General features: G+C 47.2%; 1 protein-coding gene across 1 annotated transcript in view; it reads left to right on the top strand.

The window, feature by feature from the left end:
• LOC119461765 (mitogen-activated protein kinase kinase kinase 7) overlaps positions 1-26,975 on the top strand; it is a 72,757-nt gene that overhangs the window by 15,779 nt on the left and 30,003 nt on the right. The window contains exons 5-9 of the mRNA XM_037723144.2: positions 3,239-3,374; positions 13,038-13,162; positions 17,758-17,886; positions 19,980-20,037; positions 23,706-23,833. Of these exons, the coding sequence (XP_037579072.1) occupies positions 3,239-3,374; positions 13,038-13,162; positions 17,758-17,886; positions 19,980-20,037; positions 23,706-23,833 (576 nt within the window). The remainder of the gene's footprint in view (positions 1-3,238; positions 3,375-13,037; positions 13,163-17,757; positions 17,887-19,979; positions 20,038-23,705; positions 23,834-26,975) is intronic.

Here is a 26,975-nt window from a genome sequence, read left to right as displayed (position 1 = left end):
CAAGGCTGTGTACACATGGTTTGTGGAGACGAGGGCAAAAAAGATACCACTGTCCAGCAAAAGGCCCTAAATTATGCTTGCCTGCTTGGAATCAATGACTTTAAGGCAAGCACTGGCTGGCTCAGCAGATTCAAGGCCTACCATGACATTGTTGGCAACACGCTTTGTGGCAAGTCGGCATCGGCAGACTCGAGCAGTGCATCCGTCTGGATGTCAACAAACGTTTAATCGTTACTAAAGGACTACGCCATGTGTGATATCTACAATGCTGATGAGACAGGCCTTCTTATGAGCTGCTGCCGTCGAAAACCTCCGAGATTAAAGGTCATCATTGCCACAGCGGCAAACACAGTAAACCGTGCGGGACTGTGCTGCTGTGTGCCAAAACGGACGGATCCGACAAGCGTCATCCACTAGTTATCAGGAAGAGTGTAAGGCCCTGTTGCTATAAAGGTGAAGCCTTTCCATGAAATATGTGGCCAACAGCCGATCCTGGATGACGCGGGCCATTTTATTGGAATGGGTCGTAGTATTTGACTGCGACATGAGGAGGCAGGGCCGGTGGGTGTGCTTGTTATTGGACAATTGCTCCGCCCATCATATTCTGGATGCGGAGCTCACAAATATGGAGCTCAAGTATTTTCTGCCCAGCTGCACTACTATAATCCAGCCACTTGACCAAGGTGTAATAAGAAGCCTGAAATGTGCCTACCACCACCAAGTGATGCCGCGTCTCCTATTGAATGTGATGACCAGTCGAGACACAAAGTTGTACTTATACATGACACTGCAGATGATGGCTGCTTCATGGGCTGCAACCGGATGTCCAATCATCGCCAACGGTTTTACACACACGGGCTTCAAGCTCGGAGACCCAGATGCCGACTCCGCTGTCCTGCCGACTGCAATGAAGCAGTGCATTCGCCGGCAGAGGCGATTGCGTCCTGGACGGACCTTCAAGATGCCGGAATTGTGCCATCCAGTGTGAAGCTGAAAGATTTCTTCAGTGCTGACATTGATGTGATCGGCCATGAGGAACTGAGTAATGAGGATGTTATAAAAGTGTCCGCGACGACGGGTAGTCAGATGAAGACGGAAGTGCCGGACCTGCAGCCTCCACTGGCCACAGCACGTGTACTGGATGCGTTCGACGTTGCCATGTAACTACTCACCGAATGTGAAAATCGTATCATGGCGCTCCTGGGAAGTAAAAAAAAGCAGTTGACAGTGCCTGAATTTTGGAAATAAATGTTTGTGTGATCTGCCAATTCAAGTTAGCTATATTTTTGTGAATTTCACAACAACGAAATTTTCACTTCAACAAATTTTTTCTTGTGCGCCATCAATTTTGTTGCAACGGACTTGACTCTATTAAATTACGAATGAAATCGGCGAATAAGTGTGGATTTTAAGGGACCTTATGGATACACAACAAGGGATCTCTTCGTTAAATTTGATATTGTTAATATATTTAGTTTATACCACTACAGGCTACTGCATAGGTACAAAGCGGAGTTGAGAAACCATGGGTACAGCTTTTCTAGTCTTGCGTCGTTAGGCTTATTCCAATCCCCGTATCCACACCGTCACAAAGCTCACTGGGTCTTACCGACTGCACGAACTAAATACGGACGGCAAATGCTGCAATACCAGTTACCCCTCATATTAAATGAATTAATCTACGCGCAAGTTAGTTTTCCGGACATCAATAATTTGGGCATACACCAATTTTTTGTAAAAAGAAAATAGCAACCAAAACCACTCTCATCTACCCACTTTCTCCTAATGCAGGTGATTTTTTGCTGGTTATTTTTCTTCTTTCTTTTCTTTTTCTTTTCTTTTTGTGAGCGAAGCTATGTTCTTTGTTACCACAGCTGTATTTATATCTATGTATGCTTGTGTATATATGGGTCTATACATATGTATGTATATATGTTAAACGTTTATTTATATGCGCAAATTTGTGAATATACATGGGCGTTCATGTATGCCTGTAGATGCGTATATGCACTTTTTCTTTTCTCTCTTTTTTTTATGCCAGCGTCAGCAAATGCATCTTTTCTTCTTTCCTTTTCTATTTTTCTTATTTTTCGTTGGTTCAACTGCAGAACCAACATTATTACGTATGTGCACTCAAATGTTTCTGTACTGTATGCCCCACTGCTGCTGCCTCTTGTAATGGGAGTGGGAACTCCGTCAAGCGAATTGTCGCTTTTATTCCCACCCCCTCCATCATCATTTCTGTGTTGATGGGAAATAAAACATTATTATTATTATTATTATAAAGGTCTAAACGTTGCATAATGCCAGTTTTCTAAAGTCAGCTACGCTGCGATACAGATATGCTTTGCAGTGAAGCATACATAAAGCGGAAAGGAGTCACTATGTTGCTGTGGCAATTTAAGCCTCTTGTTTTGAGGGCATGGCCGTGCCCCTTTAGAGTGCGCTAACATAGAGGAATTACGGTCGGAGAGCATGGCACAAACCGTGCCGATGCATCACTTGGGTGGTTCCGAAAGGAGCCGTTGAAAAAAAAAGAAATTAATGGCAGTGGTGACGCCGAAATGAATGCCATGACTTGAATATTGGCATACTTATTATTATTTATCCTTTTTTATCCTTTTATTTATTTATTTATCCTTATTTATCCTTTTTCCGAGGACTGTATTTCACCCGATAACTTAAAGCTATCAGGCGCAAGACGTGCCTGCATGATTTGGAACTTACTCAAATGTTATTGTTGATTCTATCTTTTGTGTATGTTCTCGCCGAACTGTGTATAATCAGATTGTATGTGCGACACAAATTGTGTAATACTTTCTGGAAGGCACGCGGGCACCAGTGATTGCGCTGGAACGGTCGGTGAGTCGTGTATAAAAGCCAATGCGCAACAGTCACACAAGGGTTGCAATATTGTGTGCTCGCCGTCGTGGCGAGCTGCGGTGAATCACTTATTTCGCACCTAGTTCTTACGAGGAAATGATTATGTAAACTAAAGAGAACGCTAAACTATATTTTGTGTTTCTGTGTGCATTTTCATGGAAACCTAGCACCTGCTCCAAGCATAGCAGTAGGTGTTCCAGAAGTAGATTTTTCTTGCGACATCGGCTGCTCCAAAATGTTCAAGGGCATTCCCATCACTGGTGTGTTTACCTGTCAGATGTGGTGTTGCTGTAGTCTCTTAAAGTGCTTTGTCAGGGCCTTGGAAACGACCGCTGCTTGTCTCTTTGTGGTGCAGTGCTGCACACGATGAAGCAGGTGCCGTACACATTGGCACACGCCCTGAGCTGGATGCTGCAATGTGCCCGTGGGGTGGCTTACCTGCACAGCATGAAGCCCAAGGCCCTGGTGCACCGGGACCTGAAGCCACCCAAGTACGCTCTCTCTATCTACAAAATTGTGATATTGATTCTTATTGCTGAATTGCAAAGTTTTAAACTTGATACTAATTTTATTGCTTATTTTGTGATTTTCAATAATTAAAAAAAGTGATAGCCAAAATCAAAAGTTTGCTTGCTACAGTCACTGTATTTTGACTTTTTCTCTTAAATGCAACAAACCTCAACAAATTTAGTGCAGTGGTTACGGTATGTCTTCGTTCCCATGGATAGGAGTTCCAGAGCTAAAGCTTCCTCTTTAAAGTCTCATAGTTTTATGTCACAAAATATGACATTTATAAGTAGGAAGGCATAGCAAATCAACCTATTTACCACCAAATGAGCGCAGCGACATGTTCCAGTGAGCAGCAGCCACATTACGCCTCTTGTGCTCGCAGCCTGGAAGCAGAAATGTAAATACGTGATTTGACATAACCTCATGTCCACATGTTGTAGTTGTAATTTTAGTTGTAGAAGGTGTCTCAGATCAAAGATAACTCCACTGTGAAATGTATATAAGGATACATTTCTGTGACCGCCCTACTTTCATAACTTTTGCAGCAAAGCATATACCGAGTATGAAATGGTAGGTGGGAAGATTTAATCTGTGATGTTGATTTGGGTTGTGTATTGTGGAGATGTACTCTCATGGTCTCCATGCACTCAAACGGAAGCTTAGCATCATTACTTCGAAGGAGGTGAACTAGGCAAGTTTTTACTTATTAACTTATTTGTTTTTCAGCTATGAAAGGCTCTCTGTATTTCCATGCCAGATATAGCTGTTTTCAATTTACCTTCATTAGTACGAACGGTGAGAGAGTATCGAACGCAAGGAAAGGGAAAAGACGGGGGAGGGAACCCGGAAACCAGTCTGAGATTTCAGCATGGGAGCTCTCCCCCTCCTAACGAAAAGGACTGCGTTGCGAGGGAGTTGTCGGAGGATGGCGCATTTCTCATGTGTTCACCATGTTGTTCACTGTTTCGCACAAGTTGTCATACGAGATGGGACGTGTGTAATCTCGCATTGTATAATCGGGGGTTTTAATGCATTGTCTCTATGGGGAGTTTGGCGGGACAGCATCAATCCGTTGTAAAACATGGGGTGTTGCAAAATCGGGGGACACATAATCTGGGTTCCACTGCATTATTATATTGGCCATGTGGTCATAAAGTCACGCAAGTTTTTTATCTGCCGCACCAGATAAATCACTAGCATTGTTCCACAATACCAGATTTCAGTCTAATTGGTGGGAAATGATCAACAAATCTTGATTCCGAACTGAAGATGGTTTGTTATAGCCATTTGTAGAAAAGATCAATTGTAAGACAATTCAAATGTGGTCGGAAAGCTCGGTTTGGTTTTTAGATCTCAAATTTATTTTTAGGAACAATCATCTGTGCTGGATGTATGAACCCAGAGCTAACAAAGCTCTCTTGCCATTTAGCACAGCCCATTCTAAGCTCATCGAGCGAGGAATCATTAACCTATGCTTCAAAAATGCCCTTTCAAGGTCATGTCACCACTTCATGGAAACTAGCTTCGGAAAACAGGCCCGGAGGCTTCAGCAGTCGGGCTACCTGGGCCGTCTGCTCATGTCAGTATCAGGAAGCTTGCAAAAGCAGGAGAAAACTAGCGACCCCCGATTCTGCCACTCTCAGAAAGAGCGTCACTGTCATCCCTTACATCCACACATTGTCCCATAATCTCAAAAAAAGTTGGTCGGCGTGCTTTCGGCACCAGATAAGCTGTCACGCTTATGCAGGCAGGTTAACAGCAATCTAAAAGATAAAAATAGCTGCAGAACCAACCATAATAACCGCTTTGTCGTGTGCGCTGTAGGCAGTGTTTACAAGATTCCCCTTTCCTGCAGCCGCGAATACATTGATCAAACGGGACGCTGTCTCAATGAACGATTCAAGGAGCAGAACAGTCATGTCTTTAACTCCGTTTCTGGTCATGTCTGCATCCATTGCCGAGACCATCATTCAAAGATCCATATTCGAAGGCACACAATCTATCTATCAGTCGCCACTAAAGCAAGCAAACTGGAGAGATTATGGAAGTGCTTGAAATTCACAAGCCTGGAGAGCGCTGTGTAAACGCTCCTTCATTGTCACTCTGTCATAAAGAAGTGAAATTTTTAAAATGACACATGATCTGCATGTTGTTTGTTTGAAGCGAAGTTCTCAACATGTGTCATAGGGGGGTGGGGTATTTAAGCCTGGTTTATGTGCTCATTAAAAATTGCTGTAAGTCAGCGCTCTTTCCTGTCACTTCTTTTACTTCCCACGTAGATCGTCGCGCTGCTAACCAAGTATGCAACATTACCAATGTACCCGTTCAGCCACTCTTGCTAATTTCCATCAGTACAATGTTGATGGAAAGAGCAGGAACAAATTGACAAGAATAAAGACAAACAACAGAAAAGTCATTGTATCTGGTGCACCATGATAGTGACAGTGATGAAACACAGGAACAGCGTATGACGAGATGCTGAAGTACCAAAGTAGAATACTACAGCACTGCGCATCATTTTAAAGGCATGCAAATATGGTGAGATTGCCTTAATAATCAATTGATCTGCCTAAATTGAGAAAAAATTCATAGGCGGCCTTAAGAGGCATTCTTATTGATTGAGTGGAAATTATTGCTCAGAAGTTTGCTCCTCCATGCATTCTCTCAGCAACTGGTGGATCTGTGCAGCAACCATGGCTCCTTCGCAACAAAATCATTCAGAACTGTTGTCACATGCATCTGCCACATGTCACCACATGTGGTGACATGTGGCAGGTGATGTACACAGTCACCACATGCACCATGCCCCATTATCCTGGCTTTCTCCTTCCAGACTCCATTAACTGTTACAGGGGGGTAGCCAGGGGGGGGGTTGGGGGGGTTCAAACCCCCCCCCCCCGAAATTTTTTCCACCCCCCCCCCCACTTACCCACTCTTTGTTCACGTCGCTTCGCGCTGACATAATTCATGAAACCGGTGCTACTATCACAATTTCATTCCTGGGCGCTTCCGTTTGGGTTGGTAATCCACAGCGAATCATGTCTGCATATGGAAAAAACTGTCACCATGTTTGTCAAGGCTTTGACACTCTGTGAAGTTTTGGGCGAGAATGTGGTGGCCGCATTCTGAAGCAACAAATGCGCAACAAATGAAGCAACAAATGCGGCAGCCGCATTTTAGATGATGGCGAAAACGCTTGAGGCCCGTTTACTTAGATTTACATGCACGTTAAGGACCCCAGGTGGTCGAAATATCCGGTATACATTTCCGCCGCTTCCCTTCAGGTGCCGGTTAGGTCGCGCTCGCGCAGGATCTTAGGCTACGTTCACACTTGGTCTCGAAGCTATCGGAAGCGGCAAAATCTTGCAAAAATCCGCCCGCCTAGGCGGCAAAACAGGCAGAAAAACAGGCTGCGAGCTAAATCGGTGTCGGGCCGATTTTTTCGCCATGGCGAAGCGGAAACGCGGCGGAAAGTCGTTCTGCTTCACTGGAAGCTACACTAGCATGTAAACAACCGGTCGTAAAATTGAACATGGCACCAAAAGTGTAGGCTTTAATGCTGATCGACGCGATCAAGAACCAGCCCTTGCTCTACGACAAGAGTGGCACTAAAACGTACTGTCAGCAATACTCGCGATAGTATTCAACGTCGCGCGACCGGAGGTGCGGCAACGAAGCCTTGGCGTGACCCAACTTCTCGCGCTTTTGCAAAGCCAGGCGAACCCACCACCACCGTTTCCGAGGTGTCCGCGTCTTCCGTTTATTCATTGTCCATTTCTAGAAAACAAGTAGGTGGCATGGCAGACAATAGTTAGGCAGATTCCTCGTTGGCGCTCCATAATTCTCCTCGCACGTGTACGGTATGTTGCAGAAGTCGCGGGGTGCTCTTCTCGTCGCGACTACAGATTGAGAGCGTAGGTCTCACGTAGGACGCGCAGGCTTTGACGAGCCCCAACAGAAGGGCCAGCCCGGGTTTTAGCTGTGGTGTTCCCGTTGCCCCTTTGGTGTCCTGGAGGCGCCGACAATACGAAATGATGAAATGTTATTACAACTTGTAAATAAAAGCTATTAAAGAAATATTATCACGCCTAGGCACCAACCTGTGACTCAGCGCTACCGCACCCGTGTGAGGAGAATTACGGAATGCCAACAAGGAATTTACCGAAGGTCGTAGATGACACGCGAAGTTGCGTAAAATGATCACTTTTGATGATGGTACGTGGGTCAATGAATGAACATACTGCTCGAAATAATGTGATAATGAGCGCCACCACGCCGACAAACATACGCAGACTAGATGGATCTCGACGAAAACGGCAGCGGCGGCCGCGGCGGTAGCAAAACAAATGTGAACAACTTGGACAGGCGTGGAAAAAATTTTCCGGCCGCTTTGGCCTTTCCGCCCGCTTGCCGTTTCCCAAGTGTGAACGAAGGCTTAGTCTGCGCGAGAAACGTCTCTTGTTTGCGATTGCGCCCCTACGGAAGGCTGGTAATTACTGTTGTGTTGTTGAATCCCAAACCAGCAATTACAGAAGGCTGGTAGTTGCTGTTTTGTTGTGGAATCCCAAACCAGCAATGTACACACGAAGGGGTTGATGACAGCAGTGAAATTCCATCGATTCGCAACAGAATGCATGAAACAGACAGCCGACAAGCATGAATTACCGCTGTCCGCAGTACAGCGTAAGTAAACTCTTGTTGCAGGCGTTGACAGTTCTCGTCGGAGTTCATGCGTCCTGAGAAATTGATTATGTGCACTATGCATTGAACAAGACCGGAGTTCATTCCTGCATCACTAGTACACCAATCAGTCGAGATTCTGCGAGGCACGAGGCCGCTTCCTGTTTGCACCAGCGTAAGTGAAGCAGAAATGAGTCGCACGCACTACTTAAAATGCGTACACTTGCCATATCTATGCTGTGCGGTGAAATATTCTGTACAATTCTGAATCTGTTGACGTAAAGGCAAATGACGGCTGCATGCTCGCACACAGCGGAAGACACAGCGGCCCATGCACTTGCGGCAGGAAATGCAACCCTCTCGTATGAGGGAGCAGGGCGACGAAAGCTTCGAAAAAAAAAAAGCCTTACGCGTTTTAGCGCATATTTAAGTTTTCTAGCGCAAAGACGCAGCGAACAAGCTATTGCTATGGGAGTAGGTATAGCCTGGTCACACGTACATTTACACGCGTATAGCCGCCCTTGACTTGTGAAACGCCCTTCGCCCCGACGAGGACGACGCCATCTACGCGTAACGGAAATTAACAATTATTCATGTGTTCTCCGATCACACGGGTCGTCTCAATGATGCGTTTTAGAAGACTGGTTCATTCAGTGGCGCGATGAGAGACTGTTCCTCCAAACGCCCACTGTACCTGTCGTACTTACTGTATTTACTGAGCTTACTTTAATTTTTACTTAATTTCTTCACAAGCACACGCGAGGGGGGGGGGGGGGGTGGCGGTCCCATGTCTTTGATATACATGTATAGAGTCTGCTTAAACTACCGATATTTATTATCGATCACGTGACGTAGAGGAAAGCAGAAGCTTGCCCCCCCCCCCCCAGTCGGGCCGGTGAACCCCCCCCCGAAAAAAATTTCTGGCTACGCCCCTGAACTGTTATGCCATATAGTCTAAAAGAGACAAATATTTGACAACTTCCTGTAGATTTTTAATCAGATACGAATCGAATTGCAAAGACTGCCTAATTTGTTGAAGTTGCAATTGTTGAAATCCATTTCTCCATAACGAAGTTTGATCTGTATTCAACATTACGCGATACCATAGTCCTTTGATACTTTTTTTACTGGTCACAAAACTTCTCCGTCACGCTATGAGAGAGCTTCATATGCTGCCAACAGTGACTGCGCAGCTGCACTACCGGCTCAGAGGAGGCGCTCTGCAAGTGGTGCAGCAGCAGGCCGGTGTATTCGTGTGATTTTTGTAGTGGCTTTACACTCTCTTTCTGCCTTTTAGTGTATGCAGAGAAGCTCAGGAGCTTGAAGGACAATGCCAAAGACCTGTTGTATCCAGCAGTGTCGTTCCGGCTACAGAGGGATAGATGAAACAAGCTGCCAACCTTCATGAAATCAACTGCTGAGAGAAAACATTGCACAATGTGATTGCTGCAGCACCTGTCCTTGTTAGGCAAGCTGCTAAAAAAAAACGAAAAGGAAGAGACTGTGCAAGGTTTGATTATGAGACCTACGGTGTTCGGTCTTCATACCTTGCTTTTTTTTCTTTTAAGCAGTTTGACTAATGTTAGCTGGGACACCTGTATTTATTCCCACTTACAGTGAGTTGAAATGTGCTTCTGAAGTTGAAATGCACGATTATCAGCCCTTGCCAGCTGTTCAAATCGTATTTGAGGCTGTGGCGATCTCGTTCAGCTAATGTTAGACTTAGCTCAGCAGACGAGTTCGTCCACTCACTTCCAGCGGGCCTGAACGAAAAAATAAGCACTTATAACGAACGAAACTACCTTTGCAGTTCAGTTATAATGATAGCAATTTGAAGTGTTGTGTAGTGTGCCCACAAGAAGCGTGAAGTGGCGACAGTAGAGCCAACATCGGTACGTCACCATTGCTGATCGGAGGCTGCCGGTTGCACTCGCTGGCACTTTCATGAATGTGACTACATATAGTGGTAGCTCTGTATGTATTGTTCCCAACCTATAGACAAAGTTTGTGCCAAATTTGGCAACAAGTGTGAGTATACAGCAGGGCACCAACGTTTTCAAAGAAAGCTACATGCTTTCTAACTGAGCACTTATACACGCAGAGTTTTCTTTAACAATACTTCATTGAGCATGCTGCATGCACGGTGAAAAGTTTAAAAGGAAGCGAAAACAAGTTATCAATAACTGCCCCCCATCTCCCAGTCACTGTTTTCAAAGGAGCCCCTGTAGCTGCGGATCACTCATATCATGCAGCTCATCTCAGCTAGTGTGATGTGACGGTGTTCAAATTCGCCAATCAGCATGTCTTGCAATATTTAGTCATTATTTCGTGTCACCACAGTGCGGTTTACACGGAGCTTGAAGCGAACCACCAACTGTGGCTGTACGTGTGAACTACAGTGGAACCTCGTTGATATGATCTTCATGGGAACCAGAAAATAAAATGTATCATCCAAAAACCGTATCATCCAAAGCAAGCCCCAAAACGTAGGAAAACAGGCTTACTTGGTGACAAACTCGCTAGCAAAGCTTCCTGTGGCATCGAATGATACTGCTCCGCATAACACGCTTGTTATGCGGAGCAGTATCACTCAACGCCACACGAACCGAACTGCAGCCAACACACTTTTATTGAGCAACTTTAAAACAGCTCGTCAGTTTTTGCTGAACTTTCTTTTTTGCAAAGTCTGTAAACAAGTTCTTTTGAAAAATAACAAGTTCCTTGACATAGCTATGGAGGTCACGGCACCACGAGGCCAAGAATTCCGAAACAAAGGAACACCGTAGAGCAGCGTGACCCAACGAGCGATGCGATACGACTAGCAGACGAGGGCAGGTGCTTCATTCAGCCATGTGACCGCATGAAGATCTCACCTGAAAAGCCAACCAAAACAAGTGCGCGCGAAAGCTGACGCGAGCAGACGATACTACGAGCGCAAAAATAGTGCTCGGGCAGGTCCGCATGAGTTTCCCGCTCCACGGCCGGTGTGGAGGCGCACGCTCCCTTCCTTTTTAAAGAGCGAGCGCACGCCTCAAGACCGGCCGTGCCCGTGTGTACATCACTGAAGGGGGCAGCTCTCATTAGGCTGCTTCGCTCGTGGCTCGTTCGCCGCCGGGGCGCGCGGCAATTTAAATCAGTCCAGGACCGATTCCTCCCACTGCACAAAAAACCTGTTTCGCGGCAGCTTTTGTGGCACGCATTTTGCTGCTGCGCAGCGCGCGTTTTTTCGCTAGTGTCGCTGTTTCTTGCCGCGAATATGCTAAATATCTTGTGGAGAATAAGTAAAGAAAAAAATTCAGAGCCATTCCACTCTGTGAAAGTGGATGACCAGCGGAGCTGTTTGTGAGGTCTATACACGACCGATGACGCTTCGGGGGCACACTGATTTTTGTGTAACATTGAATGCCAAACCTTTGCAAGAGAAACGCCACAAACCACTTTCCGTCTGGGCGAGACATGTCTATGTTAAAATCACCTACTATTACGATGGCAGGAGTTGGTAGGGGTGATCCAACCAAAGGTACATACGCTTGGCATTTTTGGCACGATCTTCGTCTGTATTACGTGCCGCCCACCATTGCCGCGCACATTCTCGCTTCTATTCACGACGGTGTTCTTCATAGGTGCGCTGTTCTTCTGCAGTCCTCACCGCACGCGGCCTACCCATTGCAGGGGTGGAAGGGAACTGAAATAAGGTTACGTGGTTCGTCTATAGAGCCCGTGACATCAAACTGGTATCATACTAAACAGTGTCTGTTCTGGTTTTACTTATTTTTATTACAATATTTTTTTTATCACAATATGTTTTGACACTTCTTGCGATTAAACACAGCTGGGGCATACCCGGCGATATGCTTTTATCACCGTTTTTATTACCAGGATCGGCCAGTCATGGGCTCTGGGGTGGCCACCATCTTTTTTGCCTACGCACACAAACTGCCAGAACCTAGCGTATAGTAGCTCCGCTGTAAAGAATTCGCCGACGATTACGATACTCCCTAATGCGAAATTTGAGCCTAGCTCAGCTCTATACGTGTTTTCATTTCGCGATGTATTGGCTGGCACAGAGAATCTGTCTTGTACAGCACATTGCATATGGAGCGAAGTGTGGCATGACTGCCTCGCTAATCGGGAGATCGCGAGAGACAACGCGTCGGTGACGCGTGGGCGCGATTCACAGCAGCCGCTGCAGACAGACCTCCACTCATGCAGCACTTTGTTTCCATATATGGTGTCGGTGGACATGCTCACAGCATGCTTTATCGTTGGCGTCATCAGTCAACAGACGACACGCGCTACTTTGACGCCATCTTGTAGCCATCACTGCCGCAGAGCCCATCTTGCGCGGCACTACACTTTTCTTCTCACACTTTCACCATACCCTCCTCCTCCGCTTTCCTCCTCACGCTCTCTTCGCTGTTGCCGTCTTTTGTCCCTCGCTGTGCTCCACATTCGCTCTTTCGGCCTTCGCTGTGCTCATCTGCTCAGTTATGCCGAGGACGCTGACGCTCACCGCGGGAACGGACACCTAAGTGCTGCGCTCTAAAAAAGCAAGCAGCACGCGTAGAAATCAGCGACAAAAATTTCACGACAGCTGCGTCGGCACCATTTCAGTGTGGCAACAAAATTTTCTTGTCAACGACTCCACTCCTGCCAACACCGCCGTCGGCATGACAGAGCTGTCGCAAAAAGTTTGCAAACCAAAATTATTGTCGTGTCAATGTAGTGCGATTGGGCCTAAACCCCAGTTATTCTAAACCGCCAAAACAAGCTGGCGACACGGGCAATCGTAGCCTCCTCATCTGCAGTGGTGCCCCTAGCGGCAGCTGCTGTCCCTATAGCAAACTTGGCATGAGGTTTCGTGACCAGTAGTAAAGCATAAAAGGACTCTGGCATACTAAATGTTGCAGGCTGAGTGCTTTTCTCTTTATCTGAGGCCACTACAATGTTGTGTGTTGTTGCAGCCTGCTGCTAGTCAACGGAGGCACAGTGCTCAAAATTTGTGACTTCGGCACGGCCTGTGACGTGCAGACCCAGATGACCAACAACAAAGGCAGTGCCGCATGGATGGCCCCTGAGGTGTTTGAGAGTGAGTGGCGCTTGTGTTGTACTCCTCTCTTGTCTGGCGATGGTGCTCTTTTATATCCTTTTTACTGCTTTGGAATGCTACTTTTGCATGTTAAAATTAAGCAGCAATTCAGCAAAATGAAGGCAGAAGAACTATATTTTCTATATTTCTTGCAAGTGTCCAGGGGAAACCGGCTCTGCACATAATTGAATGCCCAAGTACCAACCGTTTAGGAATACAGTTAAACCTGCTTATAATGAGCCTCCATATATCGAATTCCTGGATATAACGAAGTTTTTCTATTCCCCGCCGTTACTCCATAGAAGCACATGTATTTGAGACCTCTAAGTAACGAAGTGGCAGCGGGAGACCCTCTCGATATAACGAATTTTCCCCGCCGACAACCTAGAGATTTCACCCCAAATTTTGTCATTTTTGCGCGAGCAGTATCCGGGAGCACCTTCTCCGCCGCGACGGAATGCGAAGCGAGCGCACGTGTGCGTGCGTGCGAGTGTGTGCGAGGCGGGCCTGCATCCCTCGACCCGGTGATCTTGCCGCCGCAGGCGAGACCTTTCCCCCTCCCTTCATTTAAACCTGATCCTGCCGCTTGCTGCAGCTGGCCTAGCCCGCCAATCCGGTACTCTCCTTTTCCAGTTGATGTTGCCGACGGGCTGGCAGACGCTGTGACACATCACACTCGGTGAGCGCGCACACACGCTGTCAAACGCTGGCGGCGTGTGGAAGCACCGCTGCAGAAGCGAGCGAAGTGACCTTCGTGCTGTTGTCTATCGCTTCAACGCAAACTGAGCGCCGAGAACACACAGCACGCACGAAGCTACGAGCCGCCGGCGCACCTACACTGCGTAGACTCTGCCCCAACACAGATCACTTTCAAGATACGGCCCACGCGACCGCACGCCGCCGCGTAGTACGCATTTGATGCCGGAGTACAGTACCACGTCCGTTTTTTTTTTTTTTTTTTTTTATCCAGCTGCCGTGACAGTACAACTCCGCCTGCTACCCCCACCCCTTGCTCCCTCGCCGGTGCCTCGAGCCCAACGGAAGAAGGCACGCTTCCTCCCTGCTTTTCTTTCGTGCGCGCGCGAAATTTATGGCGTTTTTCACTGGTCGATCTGGAGCAGGATTTTTTGCTCCACGGCTGCGAATCCGAATTTCACTTGTCAAGCTGGAGCGGGTTCGCGCTTTCCACTGGTCGTTTCGGATCAACTCGCTCCGCTGCCGAGGCGCGGATTCGGGCGGAAATAGGACAAGAAGCATACGTCACTTCCGCTCGCTGGGGGACGGCGATCTTGGTGGCCATGGAAACATGCAGAGTGGAAGTCGATTTTGTGGCGCATGTGCGCAGACTTCCGGTACGATCCAGCGCGGAGCATTTTCGTTCTCCGCTGGCAGATTAGGGTTGGTGAATTGCGAGCACTCGCTCCAGGATTTCGGTGGCCACTCCAGATCGACCAGTGAAAAACGCCATTAGACGCGGCCGTCGGCTCCCCTCGCACGTCACTCGCACATACAGCATACGGCGCGCGGCGACTGCGTTGTCGTCCTTGGACTTTATACGGAACGTTGATGAGCCAAAACTAATTTTAGGGCCACAACGCGTCATAGACACCATCTTTAGATAGCAAATACGGATCTCAAGAGCCATACTTTTGCTGGCAGAAACCGAAAATACGTCATAGTTGGTCGTCCCCGGCACTTTGGGCGACCAATGCCATCATCAAGCCACCAAGCCAAGCGACATGAAAAGTCAAAATGGATGCTCGGGCCGGCACGGGGTGGTAGTTCGCAATGTACGATGCGGGAACGGTTCCACAGTTGCGATGCAACAGCGGGGTTACCAATGCATTGGGTTCTATAGGAGCTGTGCCGGGACCGGCCGAAAACGACGTAACAGCTGGGAAAACGCAGCACCCGGGAACGTAACAGCGGGGTTTTACTGTAACACAATACAATGCTACGACGCCATCGTGACGCTCGCTCTTGGTTTCCGATGCCTCGCGCTTTTGCGAAACGACACACGTCCACGCATCCGGTACCTGGTGTGACATTCCAAGGATGAGTGCTTCGACGAAACCGGAAAACGGGTGCATGTTACAATCGAGGGCGCATTAGAATCGAGTAAGTACGGTAGGCGTTTCTTTTTCAAATTTTCTGGCTGAACCTGCATTAACTGTAAAACAAAACAAGTTACAAACAACACAAGCAAGTTACTAGGAAACTGAAAAGCAAGTCATGCAAAATATTAATAAATCCTATTCCTTGCAGCTGACTGCACTGGACAATTGCAATGCCTTTTTGGCTTTTGTGTCATTCTCAGTGATCATGTAGCTGTTGCTACCATTGTGGGTGTATTCGGATTTGTAATACAACAGAAACTTAGGTGAGTTTGTAGGCTTTCATGTTGTAACCACAAGATATAAGATGGCGAGGTGCTATGAAATGGAAATCGGCGCCAGACGATTGGGAGAAAGCTAGTTGAAGTCGCATCAAAATTGAGCACTGCATTGAGTGCCTCGCTGACTGGAGGGCTTTCTCCAGGATGGCTCTCCTCTCTGTGATATCTCTTTCATCTGTTGCTCTCTTTGCTTTGTCTGGTGGAGTACGGATAAACAAAGTGCTCCTTCCTTGAGTGTGGCCAGATGATCAATTTGAGATGGCTGTTTGCGTGCGACCTTCAACGGTTGACTGAAGCAGCAGCTCTTCCGACTCCGAATACGAGCCAAGCTTGGACACAGAAGAGGACAGATTGTCGTCTAAGTAATAGGCAACTTCAACCGTATCGGATTCTGACCCTGACACAGTGAAAAAGTGCTGATAACAGTGGTGTTTTTGAGTTTGCAGTGCACTTTATTCTACAGTAGAGCATTTACCATTTTCCATGTTTTTTCCCTTGTACATAACCGAAACTAAACCATTATGTTGGTTTTATAATATCCGAGATGTTGGTTTTATAATATCCGAGAAGCAAACCCAACACTGGTGATAATGCGATGGGGAAGGCCATTAGGCGCATTACATTTTTTGGCAGCTTGTCTTACAGCCTTACTTTGATTGCGGTGATGCATTTCATTATTGACATGAATAAATTATGGAACATGTTGCCACAGTCTGAAGTAAATATAAATACAAGCAGTGTTCGGGAATTTGAACTTTTTTAAACCTGCTTTTTCGAGACATATGCAGCGTCTTTATGTCTCTGTGCACTCTTGAGTCTAGTATGTACAGTGTAGACCACTTATAACGTAAGTCGCCGGAGTCGCGAATATCCGCACTATAAGCGGTACCGCACTATAACCAAAGCAACAATTTTTAAGGCCCGTACATATGCAAAACATGTGCACAGAGCCACCTCGCGTATGCGACAGTCGAGGAGTGCGGCTAGAACGTTTGCATTCAATTTACAGTCGAATCTCGTTAATTCGAACCAATTCATGCCGCGGCGCCTCTGACCGGCATTGCTCCGGCACCGCCATAGAGTAAAAGCTTAGGAGAGACCCCTCAATGTCGCGCGCGAACAAAAAAAAAGAAAAAAAAATGCGGCGAAAATTTCCCCCTCTCTCAAATGGCAAGGTCACCGATTCTGCGTTGCGCCGGAACATGCGTGTACGTGCCGACTGTGCCGACGTCTCAGCCACGCTACCGTAGCCATGCGTAGAAAATGGCAGTGAACCCTTCTTTCTCCTTTATGCTTCCTCTACTTTCTAGTCACGTGTTGACCTTGCACGCTGCAGCTACGGCCCAGAGGGAAGCAGCGGCACTGTCCCAGGCTGGCCAACGAAACTGCCCACGCCGGCAAACGCCCGCTTCCCGATAATGGCAGAAAACGAAACTTCGGGGAGCGGGCGCCTGGCCCGCTGGAGCGGTGGCGCCTGCAGTGCCCTGCCCGGCGACGGGCGCGCACGGGGACAGTCGAAAGTGAGGGAGCTACGAGGGAGGGTGAGGGGAGCCACCGACGCGGCGGAGTTGCCGAGGCGAAATCCGTTTCCTTGCCGCCCTCCTCCCTCACATTCCACGGTCTCCGCGTGCGCCCTTCGCCGTGCTGTGCTGGCGCCGCCCGCTCCCTGAAGTTTCGTTTACTGCGAGCGTTGAATGGCGTTGGCAGTTTTGCGGTCCTCGCTCGCTATGCGCGCCGTGATATTTCACGACTCGCACTCAAGATTCTGGTTTCAGCCCCACTGGCTGTTCGTTCGCACCACGTGCCCTTCTCCTCCACTTTGTCTCTCTTTCTTCTTCGAGCACTCCTTGGGGCGCCCGTTTGAGGGAAGCGTTCGCCGTCTTCGCTGACTTCCGTACTCTCAGGCAGCCGCACTGTAACTGGTATTTCGTTTCCCGCAACTGCACTATAAGCGATACGTGTATACATGGAGTGCTATGGGAAAATTAACGGGAGTCTGAAAAGACCGCGCTATATCCGGTCCTGCACTATAAGCGGTTACGTTATAAGTGGTATGTTGTTTTGTTTCGTTTCTTGCCCTTCCCGTGAGAACCCTAAATAATATGGCTGACGGCAAAAATAAATAAAATGGCAATGCTAGCTGACTCACCTCGACGTGTCCAGGTAGCAGTGATGGGAGTGTCTCTTGCCTTTTCTACAGGCTCGACGTACTCGGAGAAGTGTGACATCTTCAGCTGGGGCATCATCCTGTGGGAAGTGCTGACGCGCCGCAAGCCCTTTGAGGACTGCGGCCCGCCTGCCTTCTGCATCATGTGGGCTGTCCACCAAGGCACGTGCGGGCACCATTTTGCTACTTTTTTCCTCAATCACCGCGTATCGACGTTCTGTTTTAATCACCTTTTGTCAGAGCCTTCTGTCTATTTGTTTGGCAGCATCAGTCATGTATATTATTCTTATTTTGTATGTTCTTTATTCATTCACTTAGCAACTTCAGTTGATTACTTTGCGTCACTTGTGCGAGGGATACTCAAATTGGCTAAAGCAAGCTTCACTGCAGAGCTCAATGGCGTGAGGAGAATGTTGTCTTGCTAACATCTCCAGAAAGCATGTCGCCGCATTACCCGTGGCATTGTGCATTCAGCTCACTTGCAGTGCCCTATTACTAAGCAATGAACCGTGGCCGAACATGAGACGTCTAATATTTCGAAAAAACTAACAAGATCGGTTCCTTGTATAAACTCAGTTGTTAGTCGGCACATGTCCTGTGTTCTTTTGCTTGTCTCTGCCGTAAGTGATGCTTTTGAAGATAAATTGATACAAACTATCCTGATTTGCAATCCTAATAACAAGATGGGCATTGGATCCAGCGATTGACTTTTTGGGAAAAATTACTTCTGGTCCTATGACCAGGTCAAAAAGTAATAGACATTGTGGAACTCGCATGGGTCCTTTTTCGCAACAAGGAACCTGCGTGATTGCAGATAAGGAACCCATGTGCGTTCTGAAATCTCAATTAACTTTTGACTTGTTCACTTATCAGAATCCTTCATTCTTTTTAACATGCTACAGTAGAACCCCGCTGTTACGTTTTTCACGGGACCGTAAAAAAAGAACGTAAGAGCCGGGAAACGCAAGCGCCGGGAAACAGGAAAAATTGAGAAATGGGAGTATTGTTGAACTGCACACAATATTATTTTAATTCTTACGTGTGACAAAAAGTAGTTTCGCCCGACAGCCGAAGTATCTATCGATTGCGATGAGCTATACAAAGTAAGAATAGTAGTTTTATCGTCCGTATAAACTTGTAAACATTCGCTTATTAACTAATTAACAAACATGGTGCCAGCGCCCACAGGTAAACATGAACACATCTCACTCGATGAGGGCGGACACGCGCTGTCAAACGCTGGGGTGAGGAATTTAAGCGCCGCTGCAGAAGCGAGCGAAGTGACCTTCGTGCTGTTGTCTATCACTTCAACGCAAAGAGAACACACAGCACGCACAATGCTACGAGCCGCCGACGCACCTACACTGCGTAGACTTTGCCCCCAACGCAGATCGCTTTCAAGATACGGCACGCGCGCCGCCGCGTAGTACGCAGTTGAAGCCAGAGCACAACGCTGCCAGGTATCACTCCCCCCTCGCTCCCTCGCCGGTGCCTTGAGCGCAACGGAAGAAGGCGCGCCGCATTCGTCGGCTCACCTCGCACGCTTTCACTCCTACAGCATGCGGCGCGCGGCGACGGCGTTATCGCCCTTGGACTTTATGCGGAACATCTATGAGCCAAAACCAATTTTAGGGCCGCAACGCGTCATAGACACCATCTTTAGATAGCAAACACGGATCTCAAGGGCCATACTTTTGCTGACGGAAAACCGAAAATACGTAATAACTGTCGCCCCCGACACTTTGGGCGGCCAATGCCATCGTCAAGCAACCAAGCCAAGCAACATGAAAAGTCAAAATGGCCGCTCGGGCCGGCGCGGTGTGGCAGTTCGCAACGTATGATGCGGGAACGGTCCCACAGTTGCGACGTAACAGCGGGGTTACCAATGCATTGGGTTCTATGGGAGTTGTGCCGGGATCGGCCGAAAACGACGTAACAGCCAGGAAAACGCAGCACCCGGGAATGTAACAGCGGGGTTCTACTGTACCTGGACCAGACAAGTTTATTATGAACTTTTGAAAGAATAATTTTCATAGCAGTGATTAGTGACCAGCAGCTAAGTTTGCACAGATACAATTTCCATCACATATGGACTACTCCATCACTGGCTACACCAATCTGGGCTTACTGAGATGAAGTGCTTCCTTCGTAATGAGAGCCTTTAGTGGTCACCTGTGTTGTTTCTGAGGCAACAGCAGTTTTGAGCTAGTATTTTATAAGGAAAGTTCAACTTGGTCTTTGTCAATGCCGCACAGGAAAGAGGCCTCCACTAATCCGTGGCTGTCCCACCGTTCTGGAGGAACTGATGGTTACGTAAGTAATGCTCGCATTTACTATATTGCTCTGTGCTAAGCCAAGGTATTTCCACAGTTCAGTGCAACCTGTTGCAGTAGAGATAAAAATTGTCACCCATCTGACTGTAATAGTCTTCTGAGATTTGGTGTTGTTGACTGAATTCGAAGAAACGTTTGTTGTGGGATTGAATCCATGACCAATGCTATTCTAATAAGTCACTATACCACCCGAATTGACTGAGACACTAGCAGATGCCAGCATGAGCCTGAATTTATTAGCAGCTCAAAGTGCTGGAAGCTTGAGACAAATAAAGTAAAAGAAGTGGTGCAGAAATTTACAAGGTGGCAGACTCTATGATCAGGCAGGCGGCTGGCAATTTTTTGTCGTGTGAAATTTCCTCCTCTGAACAGTTGTGAACAAGCGCTTGCGTGTACGTGTCTCCCTTCTTGTGGTCGTCTGTTTGCGCTGTTACCCAAAATTTTAAGATGTACCAACTCGCTCAAAAAGAAGTGTTGATGAACAGTTTTTCACAAAACTTAGAGCAATTCATTTGTTTGGATCTTGGGATGTCATCGCTCTTGACTGGGAAGCACACACTAACACTTCTCCTCCCTGAAGGGTTTTTCTCTTTATCTTGTTTTGTATTTCCCCCCTGTGTACCACACTTCATCCACCATGTGCCAGCTTGTGCCTGGTGACGATGTTGTGTTGACTGCTCTTGACTCTGTGCACAAAGAAGATGCAAATGAAGAATCATTCACAAAACTTTTTTGTGTGTGTGTGTGTGGAAATCTCACATCACTCTCACTGCAACTTTCAGTATGGTAACACTAACGGTGCACTAAAGGAAAATACTATCAAGTAGAGCTAAATTGAAAGATTAGGCATTCGTAATGATGAATTCGTCACTCATAGGAAGAACTGAGATTTTTTTGTACATGAGAAAATGACGAAAATGGAAGAACGGAGCAGCGCCACCTGTTGTGGATGGACTATGGTGCCTCGCATGTGACGTCACCACTGGCTGATTTACAGATAGTGGCATAAAGGTAGATCACATGGAGATGACGTCCACCCTTCCAATTTGGAGCAGGCAATCACTTTTGGCGGCAATTTTCTACGCAACAAAGTGATACGCATTGGCATCTATAAGCGATGGCATTCCACGCACAGCGAAACGAAAATATTGCTATCTCTGCTCGACTCAGTGGCCAGATCAGCACATGGCCGCGCAGTCGGAGTCTGAATTATCACATGATGCGCTGTAAGGTACCCAAAATTTCGATCGTCCGTATACATTGTCTATGCCCAGCGGTGGTGTTGTGGAGCTGTCGAAATAATCGAGCTGGTTTGAATTATTGGTTGGAGACTGTACTTGCTTTTCAAGTAAGCAAGTCTCGAAAATGCATGTTTACATGCATATGTTGCTGAAAACTGTAACAATTTTACAGCCTCCTCGTAGAACAGGGGAAACATTCCAGCTACCCCCAACCAAAATGTTTCGGGCTCCACGGTAGCAAGCAGTGCCTTCATTACAGCATTTCCTAGATACTCCATCAGCTCATTTTCAGCATCAACACTTTCATTACTGAAGCAGCTTACATCTGCCTAGAAAGATGCCACAAGCCATGTGTCTGGAGCAGACTTTGGCAAGTAACTCAGTGGGTGGCACCTGAGTGTGCTCAAATGTTGCATTACTCTCTCTTTATCAGCTGTAGATACCGTCCCAGATCTTGCAAATTTGCTCGGCAGTTTAAACAGAAAATAACGATGTCTTCCAACCCGACCCAGCCAACCTTGAAGTTTCCTACCGAAGCCCCTCACTTTGTCACGAGACGATACAACATTACTCCCAATTGTTTGCAGGCTGGAGTTGAGGTGATTGAGCTGCTTAAACATGTCACGTAGATAGGCAAGCTTAGTAAAGAATGAAGGGTCTTCGAAAGGCTCTCCCAGCCCCTTGTCTTCTGCTTGAAAAATTATCACTTCATCCCGTTGCTCGAAAACCCTGGCCAGCACTTTTACGCACGACAGCCAATGCACCTCCATCTGTTGGAGCAGGTGCTGGTGTTCTGAACCCATCTCTTCGTGAAGAACTTTGTTTGGAAAGGCAGCTGGCCTTAGGTCTTACTTTGATGCTGTTTACAACTTTGACAGCATGCTGCAGTTCCTTTAATTCTTCGCATCTAAAACTTCCCAGTGTATTTCAGCTTTTCAGTTATCGGGCTTTACGTATGAGATGCAGTTTCTCTCACTCTTCACGCAACCGTGTCATTCGAGCATGGAATTTTTTTCCATTTTCTTTTTTTCACACGCCCATTCCTGATGGCGATGCCGCCAGCTTCCTTCATGAAAGCATGATCAGCATTTTGCAGATGGTGTGAGGCTATCTTTTTAGCTATGTGGTAGCTAAGGTTGTAGCTAGCTTTTACTGCCACTTAAGAGCTTGCCAGCTGGAACAAAAAGGAAGTTTCGTACAGTAAAATCTACAAAAACGGTTTGGGTCGAATGTGGCAACATGAAGTAAAACAGTCTGCAGGCACATTGACAGTGGCACACAGCATAGATACCAATGATACGTAGCGCACTGAAGCAACAAAACAGTCATTTAGCAAACTAATTTTGCAGATCTGCACCTCCTAATGTGCTGGCTGTCACAGTCACAGCTTGTGGGGAACTAGCAGACGTGCCACTACTGATCGACGAATAAAGCAAGGGTAATCAGTGGCCTCTTATAAAACTGGTGTTCTTATACTTAAAACTTATAATAATGTGATCTTATAATGAAATATCTCATATGATCTTATAATGTGAAACTTATAATGTGGTCTTACATTGCTTGGGTTATCCAGTTTCTGGTACTCCTGCTTCCATTTCTTCACTTCAAGAAGTTAAGGTCCTCGTCTTGATAGGCTAGTTGCTTTTCTTGGAGGTAGCAGGCTAGCTCAGTTGGCATGACAGAGCTTTAGTGCAAGCACTTCGCTGCACAAAATGCTTTGCAGCTTGCCACTGATTTCTGCAAACCCAGACTTCAGGAAACTATCTTTGTACCCTCGTAACTTTGACGTTGTGGTGGCAGAGTGTGCATCATGCCAGACGTTAATGTAATAGTATCATCTACATGAATCTTGTCAACAATACCAAGAGGAAGTGTTCTCGGTATACAATGGGCATTGTATGGCTGGTCGGTACGGCGTCATAGGAGCAGTAGCATCAGCAATGACGGTAGTGGTTTCACCTTTGATTAGCGTGGTGGCAAGTGCCACCTTGTGTAGCACTGCAAAAGGTAGCCGCACAATCTGCTCTCGAGTTTGATAAAAGTTGCAATTCGCGGTGAGCATGCGGTGGCTTTGGTGACCCCAGGAATGCTATCATGCACCCCTATTTGAGAGCTATTGCATTAGACCATAGACAACCAACTGACCCTATTTGGTGGGAAACTGGTTAGTTGGAAAGATAGTCTCCTGCAAGGTGCGTGAAAGTTCCCAAAGCTTGTTAACCGCAATAAAATGATACTTCCTTTGAAACTTGTTTCTCCGGCCCCAGATGACATTAGCAGTACAATCGGTCTTTAATATGCCTTGTACGTTTTTGTAGGACTGTGCCAAGGTAACTCAAATCGTGCTACCACTTGTTTTTCTGGCCTTGCCGAGTCATTTTGTGCCTGAGCTTTATGCTTTTCGCAGCTGCTGGTCTAAACATGCCGAGCAGCGGCCTCCCATGGCCGAGGTGGAGAAGACCATGGACCACTTGGCAGCCCTAGTGCCAGGAGCTGACATCCCTCTCACATATCCAGCACCACAGAGGAATGATGGTATGCCTAGCCAAAAGTCATGCTTCTGGGAATGCAGTAAAACATTGTTAATTTGGATCTTACTGAATCGTAAAAAAAGAATGGCTCAAATAACCAAATGTTGAATTATCGAGGGCATCAGGAAAACAATAAATAAATGCTTTCTACACCAATCCACTTTTATTTACGGAATAAATTCGCAACCCTTGCTTCTATTTCGCACAAAATTAGTGCAGAAGTGGCAATTTTCATCATCTCGTGACTGATCAGCGCTCGCAGCGGCGAGGGCCTCTCGACTTCCTTCGTAGTGCGACCCTTTTGGCCGTGGTATGAGACCCGCGTCTACATCCGAGCAGGGCTTTTTTTTACTACAGCTCCCTCATAGCGATTATTTTGTCGCCAGTGAGCTGGTCGACAAACAGATTGACCGTTCATCGCAATGTAGCCACGGGTTTGATGCCAGTGTGAAGGCCGCGGTAGAATCGGTCTTCGTCCTCGACAGCTTCTGCTGTGTTTCTGACATTGTGTGCGCATTGCACTGAGTCGAAGCAGAACTCATGCACACCTCAACCGCTGCAGATGGAATTGCAGTAGCCATGAACGTGATCATGCATGTTGAGTGCGCAGTTCTGAAGGCACGCGGCTAACGCGCGCACTGTGCCAAAAAGAAACTAGTGTTTGCAGCAACCTCTGTGAACGAAACTGTGGTCGTTATTGACGCGATCAGGGATGTTGACTACGCAGTCTGAAGCCACGCGGCGAACGCCCATACTTAATCGAAATGAAACTCTTCGCTGTAACCTCAGCGGACGAAACCGCAGTCGTCATAGACGCAATCAGGTATGGCGACAACGTAGTACTGAAGGCAGATGTGGCCAACGTGATATCATGGCGACAGTAAATGCATGAACGCACAAATGGACACAAAACGTTCAGCATTTCTGTCATTCCTATACAGTTACTGCTGATGACTATGGGGATGTGGACTCCGTCGCTTCATTTCGACAGGCCGCGGGGGCCGCTTTTGCTCTTTTGCATTGCACATTTGCGTGGCTTTGCGCTCGCTGTGCTCCAATGGTTGTCCGAATTAACCGGTGTGGGGCCAAGTACGCCCAAATTGACAAGAGTTTAATGTCATTATTTAATGCATACAGCCCCTGCCAGGCTCAAAAGACAACTCCAAATTATCAAATTTTCCAAATTAATGAGGGTCGAATGAATAACATGTTGTATAACCTTGATTTGACACTGCTATCTGGCCAGTTCAAAATACAAGCACAACTTTGCATGTCTGTTACTAAGTCGAACCCGTTTATAACGAACACGATATACAGTCGCCGACCGATTTTCCGGACTTTGGGGGGACCGAAAAATAGTCCGAAAAATAAAACAGTGCGAAAAACTCGTTCACCCAAAAAAAGAAAATTTGTTAGGCTTAGAGTGGCATAAAAATATCTTTCTGCCTCGTACTACGCTTGGAGGTGATCAGATTTGCTTGGATTTGCGCAAGACTGACATCGTCTCCGCATACTGTCAACAAGAGCGTCCCCGGATCGCCACTGAGATCGAAGAAACGAGCCCAGTTACTTTGCACGTGTCCTCCGAGATCATCTCCGGCAGCGCGTCATTCGCTCCAGCCTTCCCATTTGGCAGGACCTTGAATAAAGTTGATTTCATTGATTCATTCCCATTCGGCACGTAGCTTAGCGGAGAAGTGTAATCTTGCCAACTCTGTAACGGCTCAGAAATGGCACACTGCCAGAGCTGATCGCGGAGGCTACGCTTCACACTACTTGGCTCTCGCGAAGGCAGAGGAGGTGGCGCCGATCACACAAATGCGAAGCCGCACACGTCTCCGAGGTGCGCACACCATGTGCAAAATAGCAACGAAACTTACAAAAACAGAATAAAAACGGATTTCGCAAAGTAATTATGATGATAGTGCTGACCGAATAAAAGAAAAGTGCCGTCCCTTCGATCATTTTGTCAGTTAAGGAAGAGCGGGTATGGCCTCCAAGACAGGAGGATGGTGCGTGCTGTCGTGCGCTCCCAATCTTGGAGGCTATACAGCAGGCCACTGGAAGCCAAGCCTGGGCAAGCCAGTGGAAAATCCAACGTGGCGGCCTCCATGATCGGGTAGTGTGGCGGGGAACGAGCAATTTAGTCCGGAAAATCGAACTTAGGAGCCTAAATTCGTCCAAAAAATCGGTCGCGAAAATGCATTCGTTCTATGGGAACCCTGACGGTGCATTTATGAACTCCGGAATATCCAACAAGTCTGAATTTTCGGAGTATGAAAAAATCGTTCGGCGACTGTACCACAAAAAGTGGTCATTATATCAGTAGTTTCTCATATATGAACTCGCCCTTAAAAACGCTTAAAAATTAACCTTACTGAAGCTGTCGTCAGCAGTTACAATTCGGCAGCACTTTGATCCGAAAACGAGATTTTCAGTGTCATTTTCGTTCCTCATGTGTTCCCACACCTAGGTGCAAACTCCCGTTAGGAATGTCCATCTAAAGGACGAAATCCGGCATCGTGTAGCTCTTTCGAAACGGCGCCCACTTCTGGTCACCTGTCACTTTCGAAACTGCAAGTGCAGCCGCCATGTTTTATTCGAGAGCTTGCGACATATTTTACTGCCAGTGGCATATGAATGTATTCTGCACACAAGAGCGAAGGGTTCTAGTTGGCTGGAGCGTAAACTTCGGTAACTACTGCGGGATGCCGCCATTCTGCGAAGGTCTCGGACATCGTGGTCTTGGCACTACGACTGCGTGTCAGCCACACAAGCGCCATAAAATCTCGCGTCGCTTCGAGCGAAAAAAAATGTGATGTTCGAAAGGTAAAACGTCACCACGAACCATTTTCAGCAGTTGGCAATGCGTAAACGAAGTGCCGCCGAACTTTGATCTTCTGATAGTGGCATAGTAACCGCCAATCCAGTGCAACATTGCGTGGCGGCAACGTGTGGTGCAGCATTCTCGCCGACTCAGTGCGCGTAGGGCCAACACCTCTGTCTAGGAGGTGTTGATAGGGCCACGTCGACTGGAACGCTTGAGGGGCCGTTGTTCCCATGGTGGAAAGATATAGATGGCCGTTGCGAATCGTTGAAGCAGACGTAATGCACATGGTGCCCCACAGACAATTGCACTAAAATGA

The sequence above is a fragment of the Dermacentor silvarum genome, chromosome 8 (assembly GCF_013339745.2).
Source record: "Dermacentor silvarum isolate Dsil-2018 chromosome 8, BIME_Dsil_1.4, whole genome shotgun sequence".
NCBI classification, from domain to species: domain Eukaryota; kingdom Metazoa; phylum Arthropoda; class Arachnida; order Ixodida; family Ixodidae; genus Dermacentor; species Dermacentor silvarum.
This window is presented reverse-complemented; position numbering and strand designations above follow the sequence as displayed.